Source organism: Kogia breviceps, chromosome 8 (genome assembly GCF_026419965.1).
Source record: "Kogia breviceps isolate mKogBre1 chromosome 8, mKogBre1 haplotype 1, whole genome shotgun sequence".
In the NCBI taxonomy this organism is placed as follows: domain Eukaryota; kingdom Metazoa; phylum Chordata; class Mammalia; order Artiodactyla; family Physeteridae; genus Kogia; species Kogia breviceps.
Genome location: NC_081317.1, coordinates 66,119,560 through 66,133,436, shown reverse-complemented (window position 1 = coordinate 66,133,436; position 13,877 = coordinate 66,119,560). Strand labels below are relative to the sequence as shown.

The 13,877-nt window shown below is 43.9% G+C and overlaps 1 protein-coding gene across 1 annotated transcript in view; it reads right to left on the bottom strand.

Moving 5' to 3' along the window:
• The window catches only part of GLDC (glycine decarboxylase), a 97,350-nt gene extending 87,244 nt beyond the window's left edge, over positions 1 to 10,106 (bottom strand). Inside the window, exons 1-2 of the mRNA XM_059071850.2 lie at positions 9,450 to 10,106; positions 8,840 to 8,918 (exon numbers count right to left, since the gene is read on the bottom strand). Of these exons, the coding sequence (XP_058927833.1) occupies positions 8,840 to 8,918; positions 9,450 to 9,704 (334 nt within the window). The 5' untranslated portion in view covers positions 9,705 to 10,106. The remainder of the gene's footprint in view (positions 1 to 8,839; positions 8,919 to 9,449) is intronic.
• Positions 10,107 to 13,877: the final 3,771 nt, after the last annotated feature.

The window sequence follows — 13,877 nt, the reverse complement described above, 5'->3', positions numbered from 1 at the left end:
TCAGTCTGACCAAAACTTTTTAGATCTGTGCTGCAGTCTATGATTCTTCTTACCCAATTCTTCCATCCTTCTCCCCCTCCACCAGGGTCAGAACTGCACCACAGTCTAAAGGTTCCCCTGCCTTCTCCTGCTCCCACTCTTACATATCTAATATCATCTTGGTGACTGCTTCCTAGTAGACACATTTAAAATCTCACCTCTAAAATCTCCAACAGGGCTTCCCTGGTGGCACAGTGGTTAAGAATCTGCCTGTCAATTCAGGGGACATGGGTCCGAGCCCTGGTCCAGGAAGATCCCACATGCTGCGGAGCGGATGGGCCCGTGAGCCATGGCCACTAAGCCTGCGTGTCTGGAGCCTGTGCTCCACAACGGGAGAGGCCACAACAGTGAGAGGCCCGCATACCGCAAATAAATAAATAAATAAATAAATAAATAATAAAATCTCCAACAATCTTCCAGCTGGTCTCCTTGCCTCTTTCTCAGAGGCACTCTGCAAAACACAGCTTGAATACATCACTTCCCTCTGTAATAACTGTTAATGTCTCCCCATTATGTAGAGGAAAACAAATCCTTTATCATGGCTTTGGGCCCTCCATACATTGCTTTCCATACCTCTCTGCAGCTCAATATTCTACCCACATGGTCTACTCACCATCCTCAAATAACCATGTTAGGTTATTTGAGGCATGTCTACACTTCCAAGCCTCTGCTCATGCCATAACCTCAGCTAAACCATTCATCCTATTTGCAGACCTAAGGAGCTATTCAGTATCTATCTCCCTATCAGTTTTAACCTACAGTCAGGGACCATATCTTTATCATTTTTATTTCCTGATTCTTGCACCCTCAGTGCCTAAAGCAGTACTGTATTTTCCATTGAAGTCTCTCAAGGAATTAAAGTAGATGGAGGAGGCTGTAGACATAGATTTGGTGATAGCGGCTTATAACCCAATGGTGACAAAGGGGAGTAGGTTGGGGCATTTAGTGTATGGGCAAATGGCCCTATGTACCTCAACAGTCCTCAAGAGTAATACCATATTTAAAGCACAGTATATTTTATTTTGATAGCATTAAGTACTTTTAAAAGTTAGATAAAATTCATTATAATTTATGAGAGCAAGTATATGCTAATTTAGATGAACGTGGTAGTTTTAAAAATATCTATGCAGAAGATCTTTAGGGCAGTGAAAACACCTGTATGCTACTATAATGGTGGATACATGTCATTATACACTTGTTCAAACCCACAGAATGTACAACACCAAGAGTGAATGCTAATGTAAACTACGGACTCTGGGTGATGATGATGTGTCAACGTAGGTTCATCAGTGGTAACAAATGTACCCCTCTGGTGGGGGATGTTGATAATGAGGGAGGCTGTGCATATGTGAAGGCAAGGGGTATAGGGGAATTCTCTGTACTTTCTGCTCAATATTGCTGTGAACCTGAAACTGCTCTAAAATGGGAACGTCTATTAAAAAAAATTATGTGTGCGATCTTGTTTACACTCCTCCCTTCAAAAGGTGTAAACTAATTCCCCTTCCCTTGAATTTGGGCCAGTCTTAGTGATTCACTCTTATGAACAGCATATGATATAAATGATACTACAGAACTTCCAAGACTAGGTCATAAAAAGACTAGTTTCTGCCTGGCTTTCCTTCTCTCCTGAATTACTGGCTCTGCAGGAATCCAGTTGTCATGTTGTGAGGACACTCAAGCAGTCTGTGGATTGACCCATGTGAGGAGGCACCAGGGCCTCCCACTAACAGCCAGCACCAACTTGCCAGCCATGTTTATGAGCCACCTTGGAAGTGGCTCCTCCAGCCCTGGTTGAGCATCCACCAATGTGCAACCACAACCTCATGAGTGACTCAGCCAGAACCACCTAGCTTAGTTGCTCCTGGACTCTTGACCCATGGAAACTGTGAGGATAATAAATGTTCATTGTTGTTTTAAGCCACAGTTTTGTAGTAATTTCTTATAAAGCAAGAGATAACTAATACAGTAACTTTGCCAAAAAAGGGCCAATTTTTTAAAATATTGTTAAAGAATTCCATTTACATAAAATCTTTGATGGTGCTGGATTAATTCCATGATCCTTTAACAAGATGAAGAGGAAAAAGTTGTTTTACATTTTAAGTTCTTTGTCTCAATCACATGACCTATTTTGGCCCCTCATCACCATATGTCAGCATGTTTGTATCCTTGCATGTCAAAAAATAAGCAAGCCCTGTGAAAGGATTTCAATCGAAAATGGAACCCAAGGGGAGTTCCCTGGTGGCCACTGCTGTGGCCCAGGTTCAATCCCTGGTCAGGGAACTCAGATCCCACAAGCCACGCGGCCTATCCACAAAAAAAAAAAGAAATAGGAACAATTTGAGACAATTTGTCTCAAATTATAATGAATTTTATCTAACTTTTAAAAGTACTTAATGCTATCAAAATAAAATATACTGTGCTTTAAATATGGTATTACTCTTGAGGACTGTTGAGGTACATAGGGCCATTTGCCCATACACTAAATGCCCCAACCTACTCCCCTTTGTCACCATTGGGTTATAAGCCGCTATCACCAAATCTATGTCTACAGCCTCCTCCATCTACTTTAATTCCTTGAGAGACTTCGATGGAAAATACAGTACTGCTTTAGGCACTGAGGGTGCAAGAATCAGGAAGTAAAAATGATAAAGATATGGTCCCTGACTGTAGGTTAAAACTAATAGGGAGATAGATACTGAATAGCTCCTTAGGTCTGCAAATAGGATGAATGGTTTAGCTGAGGTTATGGCATGAGCAGAGGCTTGGAAGTGTAGACATGCCTCAAATAACCTAACATGGTTATTTGAGGATGGTGAGTAGACCATGTGGGTAGAATATTGAGCTGCAGAGAGGTATGGAAAGCAAGGTATGGAAAACAAATTTGAGCTTGTTTCAGTTTACATCCTTATTTAGATTGATAGTTCAAAACATTTTAATGCTTAAAAATGATACTTTACAAAGACTGAGATTTCTCGTTTGGTGTTCTAGTTTCAAAAGGAAGGGGAAAAAACTGATCACTATTTTAGGATTCATCTCTTTTAAAATAAATATTTTCACCTCTCCACTTTTATCAGGATATACCACCACATATTTTTCTGAAATATCCCTGTAGTATAATAAGAAATATCTCTGGTCTTTGGTATTTCCTGAGTGACAGGAGTATCTTGTGTTATTCATACTCAAGTCTTTTTGAGCACACCTGAGTATCTGCTAATAAAGTGATTAGGGTGGGCTCCTTAAATAGCCTCAGGATGGGGCTGGTCAGCAAAAAGACCAAGTGATTAGAGGGCTGGAACTTTCAGGCCCACCAACTGACCTCTGGGAAAAGGAAGGGGGGAGGGGTTGCAGGATAAGCTCTATAAAAACAGCAGACTTGATGAGCTTCTGGGCTGGGTAATACATCCCTGTGTTGGGAAAGTGGTCCACCCCAGTTCCATGGGGACAAAAGCTCCTGTGCTTGGGACACTTCCAGACCCTACCTTATGTACCTCTTCATTTGGTGCTCACCTGTATCTCTTACAATATCCTTTATAATAAACTAGTAAATGTAAGGAAATGTTAGTGTTCTGTGAGCTGCTAATTGAACCAGAGGAGGGGGTCCAATTTATAGCTTGTTGGTCAGAAGCCCAGGTGACAACCCTAACTTGTGATTGGCATCTGAAGTGGGGGCAGTTTCGGGGGACTTAATATGTGAGGTCTGATGCTATATGCAGGTAGACAGTATCAGAAGTGAGTTAAATTGTAGGACAACCAGTTGGTGTCCCCTAAGAACTAAAAATTGCTCGGTGGTATTGGAAAACACTCCAGAATCCCCCAAATCATTGACAGCATAATTATTCTATTAAGATTCCATCCAGGATGAGACTATAACAATACTCAAAAAATTCCGTAATTATGCTTCACACATTGCATTTTGCCATTTTCTTTTTCTCAATGAAGGAGCTGCCTTTTTTAGTTTTTCCCTTCTTATAATAACATATTTACACACAAAGAAAACATAGTCAATGTAAAGATTTTGTCTTTGTTTCTAACAGGAAAAGATATACTTCAACTTTTCACATTGTTTTCAGAAATCCCTGTTTTTCTATCCAATTTCACATCATTTCTGTACACTCACAGCATTTTATTCATATTTCTTATGACATCTTGGACACTAACTTTCTGAATCAATTTATGTTAAGATGTAAGCTCCTTGAGGATAGTGACTGTTTTTTCATACATTTATCCTCACAGTTCCTTGCCTATAGTAAATAGCCATAAACACTTACAATTTAGGCAATAGGTTGACTGTCCAAGGTATCAGTCAGATCAGCAGGGGTCTGCCTAACAAGAATTTATGACAAAAATATAAGGACAACAGACTGCTGTGAGAGTCTAAACATATAAATAAGGAATAGCCAGACCACAGAACTTTCACCCACAACCTGCAGCAACCTACTCAGGAAACCAACCCCCCCGCTTATCTACAATAAACCACCTCTGAACTCAGCCTGCTACAGATTAGACTTGCAGAAAGCCATCTTTTGCTATCTCCAGTGACAATGGAGGAAAATGAATGATAACAATTGGCCCAAAAGAACAAGGACTTCATTAATAACTGACAGCTTCCCTACTCTTGGTCCTTGCTTCCAATTTAGGACCAATCAGACAAAGCCAAAGAAGCACCCCTAACCAATCACATAGGAAGCCCTGCTTTAATTGGCCCCACCTACAGCTTGCCCAGGCCAACAGGGCACACCTGAAGCCTTTCTTTTATTTCACTATGAGGTCTTCCCACTCCTCTGCAAAACAGAAGGCTGACTCCTAGAGCAAGTTCAGAATAAACAGCCTTTGCTTTTCTCATTTGGCTGGTCTTATTTATTTCCACAGTTGTATAATGAAAATCCATTGGAATTATCCTAAAGATGAAATAATAATTCATATGTGCTGGGAAGGAGCTAGGAATGGCCAAAGGAGAGATTTGTCACAGACTGAAGAGTTTACAGGTTGCACCTCACAACAGATTTAATCCAGCTGAAAGATAACTTACGTCCACAGCCAGGGGAACAACTGCCCTGTAGGTGTCCTTGAAGTCAGTTCAGAAGGATGCCCATGGACTTCCCTGGTGGCGCAGTGGTTAAGAATCTGCCTGCCAATGCAGGGGACACGGGTTCAATACCTGGTCTGGGAATATCCTATATGCTGCAGAGCAACTAACAGCATGTGCCACAACTACTGAGCCTGCACTCTAGAGCCCACAAGCCGCAACTACTGAGCCTGCTCACTTCAACTACTGAGCCCACACACCACAACTACTAGGGCCCATGTGCCCCAACTACTGAGCCCGTGTGCTTCAACTGCTGAAGCCTGCACTCCTAGAGCCCATGCTCTTCAATAAGAGAACCACCGCAATGAGAAGCTCGTGCACCACAACGAAGAGCAGCCCCCGCTTGCCGCAACTAGAGAAAGCCCGCACACAGCAACAAAGACCCAACACCGTTCAAAAAAAAAAAAAAAAAAAGGAAGAGTGCACAACCCCACCTGCGTGACAGAGTCACCACCTGCAGCTGCGTTATGCAACGCCTTCTCCCCCTGCTCACTGCCCTCCATTAACCATTGATTAAAATCACTCTAAATGATATCTCTTAGAACACTAAGTTCTCACAAGACCATCAAAAGTCTCATTCTGACAGCTCAGCTGCTCAGTTCCGGTTGAATAACTGGAACATTAAAGGGTTTAGTGTCCGCTCTCTCTTCCTAAGCATGCTCACAATAAGCAATGTGCAATTTTGTGTAAACTTTAAACCCTGCTTCTGTGAAGTTACAGGCTAGTTCAGTCTGGTTCACTTGAGATGGCTTCACTGAAAATACTATGCAGAGAGGCATATCATAGCCAAAAGTGATTGGCATGGTTCATAAAGTATTTAAATTCTGTATTAATAACAAAACAAATACATAGCTATTGTAGAAAATCTAGAAAAAGCAAAGGAATAAAAAGCAATCTAAAATCATCCATAATGGCACCATCCAGAGAAACAAATGTTCCCACTGACATATATCCTTCTAGTTTTTTTGTTCTTTGTGTATGTCAGTGAGGGATGGAGAATTCACTTGACTAGATGAATCTGATAGGGTTTTGAACTGAGTATCTTTGCTTGTTTCTCTCAAGTATGGCTTACTGTGAAGACAACTAATGATCAAGGTATTCTTTCAAGGCACTTCCTGAAGTGTCCAAGGGGAGGGGGAGCATCCTGCAGAACAGGTACCTCCTGACTCTGTCAGGCCACTCTGTCCTGTACAAGCTGGTCCCTTTAGCTCCAGCGGTCTCCCCCAGCCTTGTCCAGCAGAGCATAACTACTCACCCTTCGATACCCAGCCCTAGTCCTGAACTTTTGTCATCCCTTCCCTCGCCCTGGCAGCAGGCCCAAGTGTTCTCACACCTCTGCTCTCAGCCTGCCGCTGCATTTCCACTAGGGCAGTTGGCAAATGGCAGAGTGATTCCAGTGTGATTGGCCTTGTGCATACCCGTAAACTGGATGCTTTGCAAGAGTCAGGACAGGAGTTTTCTACTTTATACACCCACCCCCTTGCAGAGGACACAACCAAGACAATGTAGACTGATGGCTGGAGTGTGAACAGCAGCTGGTCTGTGTGAGATGAATTCTGCCTTCACCGCTTACCAGTGGTGACCTTGGGCAGGATTCTTACCCTCTGTATCATGGTTTCTTCATCTTTAAAACAGAGTTGTCAATGGTAGTTACCCTCCGGGTTATAATAAGGATTAAATTAATACATGAAATACACTTTTAAAAGTGCCCAGTACATGGTAAGCACTACATAAAGATTTGAGATTATAAAGTTATGCATAAGAACTAACCCAAGTTATCTCCATGCTGCTTACAGTTCTCACAATCTTCTTTTTACTCAGCAATGAGGGATTTAAGACTTATCTAACTAGCTCTTATTAGTTTTCTCTGTATGCTGTGAACAAATATTTGGTCTAGAATTCCTCTGACTACAGTAGAACACAGGCATTCAGCATTCACGTGAAACCAAGTTTGGATAATGCTGCTCCATTGTCAAATTAAAATGCTTCTGCTAGAGGTTACCTGTACCAATTTGCTCTCCGCACTTGGAACACATTCATTACCCATGATGTGTGCACACCTCAGAGTAAAACACTGATGCCTTCTGTGCTGCCCACCACCACCTCCACCTCCCCCTCCCCATCCTTCCCATTTCTGCCCCCAGCTCACTTCCAAGTAGCAAGCTTTGCTGGAGAGCCAGCCCACTTCAGGGCAAGGGGGGACTCCTGACTGCAATATTTTCTGAGTCACCTCAGACTAACCAGATGGAACCAGCACCAAGTCTCACAGAAGCTGGGTTTAAAGTTTACACTTAAATTGCAAATTACTTATCAGAAGTCTGCTTCTAAAGAGGAGGAGAAATGGAATCCCCCAAGGTTCAAATTAGTCAGCTGGAAACAAGCACCTGAACTAAAAAAGGCTAGATAACTTTGACATGGTTCCTAGACACTAATGTTCTTCAGGAACATTTTATTTTAGATTATACGGTAAAAGGGCTGACCTAACATGTCCTGACTTTGAAAGTCTCAGGAGGGCATTTACTTGTTCAAATATTCACCGATGGCTTGCTTCAAAAATATATAACTCTTCACTCTAAACATTCAATTAATCAGGATTCTGATTTCCTAAAGCTGAAATAGATAAGGCTTCCAGCTATCCCCAAGTCTCAATCAGTTCAATTGGACAAAAAGCGCATATTTTCTTCTATGAACAAGGTCCCTACCGTCAGGAGAAATGGTTCAGATTTGAAACTAACAAAGGGGGCAGCCCTCAGCACACCCTGAGTTACAGCATCAGCCAGCTGGAGCTGGACCTGCTTCATACCTCAAGTTGTATACTTTAAAACAAAATAAAGCTTGCCTTCCACATATCCTTTCTGTCCTAAAACCTAAAACAAACCAATTGTCTTCTCTTCACTTGACTCCAGAAGTAAGAGATAGCATTTTTATGATTCAAAACCATGAGAATTCTTTTCTATTTAAAAAAAAAAAAAAAAAAAAAAAAGCCTCTTCAGCTCTGCCTTTTTGCCTTTAATTTTTTTGTGGATTCTTGCTCAGTCCATGGAAGTCAAATAATCTTCAGACCATTAAAAATATTTTAAATATAAAATAAAATTCTCTGTTTGAAATTTTAAAATAAATAAATAACAAATTTTAAAAATAATAAAATTCTAAGAGAGTCTATGGGTAAACTAAGATTTCTTAATCAAGCATGAATCTTATTTCTGTTTCTCTATAAAAATCACTCAGGCTTTAAAAGTACTGCTGCCTTTCAGTAGGTATAAATAGTAAAATTTGGATGTCAGAACAATCTGAAGCTACTGTGGTATAAAGAACCTTGGGGTAGGAGGCCAGATGTCTGGATTTCCCATTTTTGTCATTTCCCTGTTTGCATGATTGTAGGCAATTCCTTTTCCCTTCTGAGTATCCTGATCTGAAGAGAAGTGATGACCCCTCTCAAGCCAAAGCATGGGAGAACCATGGCCTGGGACAGGTGCCTGGAAAGTTGGGAGTCCTCTACACGTGTTTGTGCACTGCCTTCCCCTGGGAAGTTTGCTGTCTCCTCGCTGAGATAAAGAACTGAATTATTCCACCCTCTTCCGCCCCGTGCGGTACCCAACGCTGATTTATTTTCATAAACATTCTCCCTCCTGAGCAATCCTAACCCACAGCTGGACTTTCAAAGACCATAGAAGACAAACAGGCCAGAGCAAGCGGAGTCTCCCGGTCACTTACAGACTGGGTCATCCATTTTCAAGGGTCTTTTCAAGCGGATGCTGGCGGGGACGGTTTTCTCGATCAATTCATCAATGCTCTAAAATTAAAACGCAAGTCCGTGAACACTAAAGGCAGAGGAAATTGCTTCTCAGTTAAAAGTCACCTCTGTATTTTGCATCTACAAAGGCTTATGGGAAACTTCATTTTAATTGTCTAATTAGGGTTTCTTTTTAAAAAGAACAACTTTGAACAAACCAAAAATCACTGGAGAAAAAAAATAATGAGTCGGGGTAGTGATTCGGCCACTCCGGGTTGGATTTCAATGGGCAACCGGAGATATTCGGATAAATCAGGAGGTCCTTCTCTTGCAGAGAGCTCATCTGCAGTGCGACTTAGGTTGAAAAATATACGGTTTTGAGGCGCGAAGAGCGGGTGGAGGAGAAAGTAACCTGGTGGGAGCAGGCTGGGGCACGCGGAGCGCGTGCTCGCTCCCACACCAGGGGCCCCGGGCCAGGGTGCGGGTCTCACGCGGAGCGAAGCAGAGCTCCTGGCGGGGGCTGGGAGGCCGTACGGGCAGAACCCGGGCGGCGCTGGGTGAGGCCTCTGAGGGCCGGGTTGGGGTCCTTACCGCCAGCGCCAGGGCCTGTAGCATCTCCCTCTGGTCTTTGTCCCCGGGGCCGACATGCCTCCTAGCAAAGTCGTCGTGTCTGGGCAGGAGGCGCTCGAGGAGGCGCGAGGCCCCAGCCCCGCCGCTATCCCCGCCGCCGCTACTGCTGTCACGGCCCCGCGGCGCCCAACGAGGCCCCGCGCCTCCAGCCAGGCGGCGGCCGCCCCCGACTCCGCAACCTAGACGCAGCCCCCAGGCCCTGGCGCACGTCTGCATGGTGGTGGTCACAGTCCCCTGCCGGGCCGGCGAGGGTCAGCCGCGCTTTCGGCTCCTCTTCTGGTCGCCGTTCCTTGGGTGGCGGCTGCCCCCGGGGGGCTGGAGCCCCTCCCCGCTAGATGACCGAAGGGACGGATGGATGGTCAGAGGCAATGAATGGGTGCCGCGCTGAACCCGGACACGCGCGCAAAGTTCTTACTCCACTCGAGGCACCTGCTTCGCACACTTTAAGCGTCGTTCTGGGGGTGGGCAGTGGTACGGCCAGGAAACGCTCGGCCAATGGGAGTGAACGGAAGGGCGGGGGCGGGGTCTACCCCGCCCCCCGCCCCCCTTCCCTACCCCCTCCTCAGGCCCTCGGCCGACTTACTGCTGCTTCCCTCCCGGAGCCTTCCATTCTCAATTAACTCCTACTCCATCTCTGGTTGACGCTAGGCGGGGGCGCTCCACGCGCTCGGTGCCAGAGGCCACAGGCAAAGTGCCTGGGGAATTCAGCTGAGATGGAACAGGATTCCAACAGAGAGGCCAGACTCAAAGAGTTGGTTAGTCTCCATTAATTTTAGGGTATCTTTCCTGCCATATCTCATGGAAACCAATATGCACAGATGAGAGTTCTTGTATAGTTGTAGGATCGTGAGCGAGTTACCCAACCTCTGAGTTTAGGTTTCCGCATCTCATAGAGCTGGATGGGATTTAAAAAGAGATTATGCACTGAAAACACTGCCATAACACTAGCCTTGAGCTCTCTCGCTTGCTCGCTCTCTCTCTCTCTCTCTCTCTTTCTTCCTTCCCCCCCACCCACACCCCCCCGCGGGTGTGTGGTATAAAAATTGAAAAGATACAAAGGTACACATTTTGCACTGTCATCTTAGTTGGAAAATTATTTATACCTGGATATTTTTGAAATCTAATCTCTCTAGTTATCTCTTGAGATTTTTATCGAGAATGGACTTTCAAAATTCCCACTGTCATTCTAATATGAGGAAGAGAGAAGGACAGAAATCAGCAGAACTTCAGGTGTACCAACACTAGGAAAAACAGGTGTCCTCTTTCTCCTCCTCTAAGCTTCCTCCTTCAATCATCTTCTGCACACTCTGGGTTCTGTAGCTGACAGGCACAGAGACTAGGCAGAGAGGCAGGAAAGTATAAAATAAAAAGCAGTAGGCAAAATGTTTGTATGGCAGGCGGGGGTGAGTGGTGAGCTAGAAAGGCTGGGTGGAACGTCTCTGAACAGCTTTTCATCCACTTGGAATTGAAATTACAGCCTTCATAAAAGGTGGGAGATATCCTCAGTGCTAGAGGCCATGAGGGGAGGGGGAGAAATGTGCATTTATTCCCCATTCCTAACTATTCTTTTTCTGTGTATCACAGGAACTGGAAGCAAGAGAACTATAATTCCAAGATTGGCTGCAGAGTTCTGAATGTTATTAGTCTTCTGTCAACAAAATACTCTTGTGTGAAAACTGGTAAATGGAATAAAAGTGGAAACCATTTTCTTATTTCTCTGACGGCAGCAGACATGAAGCACTTCTTTACCAGCCATCCATGTTGGTACAGCAAGGCAGGTGTGTCCGTCAATGGAAATGTCCTGTGGTTTTCCAACCTAGGAGGCAGCAGGAATTTCTCTGTCCTGGACTAGAGCTTCAGTGGTTGACCTGAAGATGGTGGTATTCTATCTACCCTGTCTCTTGCTCTTCCAGTCCTTCCACTGGTTTTATATGCACCTATTCCTGGCACTTTAATCCAGTTATGCATGAAATATTTGGAGTGTTTTGTTTGTTTTCCTAAATAAACCTTAACAAAGACTGTAACTGAGGCCAAAGTAGCTTTAAGATAGTAATCTTAAAGCTTAAATGGATTAGCTATCTGACCCAATTCTGTTTGAAGGCAATGATAACATTATCACTAGTGGAGAATGAGATCATGATAGTCTTAGGCATGAAATGGAAAGAGTTACTTAAATTATCAGTGGGGAATAAATTGCCTATTGAAGAAAGGTCTTTGCTAGACCAAATAGTTGCTAGGTTAGACCCTTCTGGTGGGAATGATGCCTACAAGGACTACAGAGAGGGCTAGTGGCATCTGAATGCCCTGGAGAGTTTACCGAATAAAATGACAGCTCAAAGAACTAGAGAGCTTCAATGCTCTATAACTTCTGTAGCTGCAGGGAGAAGGTATTTACAAGTCAGACCCAATGTTTGATCCAGCTGATTGTCAAATTATCATACAAGTTGAATCCACAGCTTTATTAGGACTCATATGTGAAAGTTTGGGATTAATTTAAAACGCTAAGATTTGGAGTGGGGACATCTTCGTAGTTTGGGTTGAATTTAATTATCTTTTTTTAAAAAATTTATTTATTTTTGGCTGCATCGGGTTTTTGTTGCTACGCACGGGCTTTCTCTAGTTGCGGCAAGCGGGGGCTACTCTTTGTTTTGGTGCGTGGGCTTCTCATTGTGGTGGCTTCTCTTGTTGCAGAACATGGGCTCTATGCACGTGGGCTTCAGTAGTTGTGGCTTGCGGGCTCTGGAGCACAGGCTCAGTAGTTGTGGCGCACGGGCTTAGTTGCTCTGCGGCATGTGGGATCTTCCTGGACCAGGGCTCGAACCCATGTCCCCTGCATTGGCAGGCAGATTCTTAACCACTGTGCCACCAGGGAAGCCCTTATATAATCCTCAAATCCCACTGGGTTCCCCTTGCCACTTGAAGCACTCCCTTCTCCCCTCTCTGAGATGCTGGCCATCCCTTACTTGAAGAGCCTGTAATGGCTTCACTGAAAAATTAAACTTTCAGGGACTTCCCTGGCGGTCCAGTGGTTAAGACTCCACACTCCCAATGCAGGGGGCATGGGTTCGATCCCTGGTCGGGGAACTAAGATCCTGCATGCCACACGACGCATCCAAAAAAAAAGAATTAATCTTGCAAAGGTATGCCAACGCTTCTTTACCTCTAGATCCACAGCCAGAGTCAGATTGCAGCATACCCTAGGAAGGTGAATAAGATGTCTGACACCAGAGGAGAAGCTTACACAGGGAAATAATTGCAAGACATTGCTAATGTACATCGGCACTGGAGAGGATTCCTGTGTAGGAGTCGGTTCTAACCAAGGAAGAAGGAATATTGAAGTGATTGGTGTGTTTGCAGCACTAGAGATTGTGGATTTAGTGTATTAACTCAATAAGTCAGGAGTGGCTCTAAGGGTCTGCTGAGCTGGTTGACTGAAATCAGACTCAATAATGGCCTTCTTGGTTTAATAGAGAAGAAAGTATCCAAAGACTTGGTGAGAGAGAATTCCCTGGTAGTCCAGTGGTTAGGACTCCGTGCTTTCACTGCTGAGTTCCCAGGTTCAATCCCTGGTCAGGGAACTAAGAGCCCACAAGCCATGTGACCAAAAAAGAAAAAGAAAGAAAAAAAAGAAAAAAAATCAAAGACTTGGTGAGATAAGAGTGTTGGATTCATCATGTGCAACATACTCTTCAACCCTTTCAGTGTATTCCTTGCTAAGACACAGAGGACAATATCTTCACCAAAAGAAATCCATTGGTTCAAGAGGATCAGCATTATTCTTGAAAAGCTCTGTACTTTATGTCTGCATGTGTGAGATGATGGTGGAAGATGCCACTGTTGAAATGGGCTCCCTGATTTCATTGGTAATGATCGAGTTCCAAAGTGGTAGAGGCCAGTGGCAACACTAGAAAACAGAGAACAGTGAGTAAGGTTGCTATAATGCACAGCAGAGTTAGAGAGGTAATCAGGCTTGATCCACAGGGATCTTTGGTGTTCACTAATTAATGAGCAGCCTATGAAAATCTTACTTAATCTGGTGAACCAAAATTTGATATGTCACCCAAATGGAGAGACCCAGTTGCTCAACTAGTTCTCTTACTTTAGTTGGTTTCATAGACCCAGAGCATCTTAGATGATGGGGATCTTAAGAAAGAATCCTTGAGAAAAGATCTTATGACCCTGCTATAAGTATATACTGTAAATCTTCCTCCTAAACTCTCCCAAAGATGCCTGTGGTCATTTACCAAGTGTGATGGTTAATCTTATATATCAATTTTGCCTGGGCTACAGTGCCCAGATATGAGGTCAAACATTATTCTGGATGTTTCTGTGAGAATGCTTTTGGATTAAAGATTTAAATCAGTTGACTTTGAGTAAGGCAGATTGCCC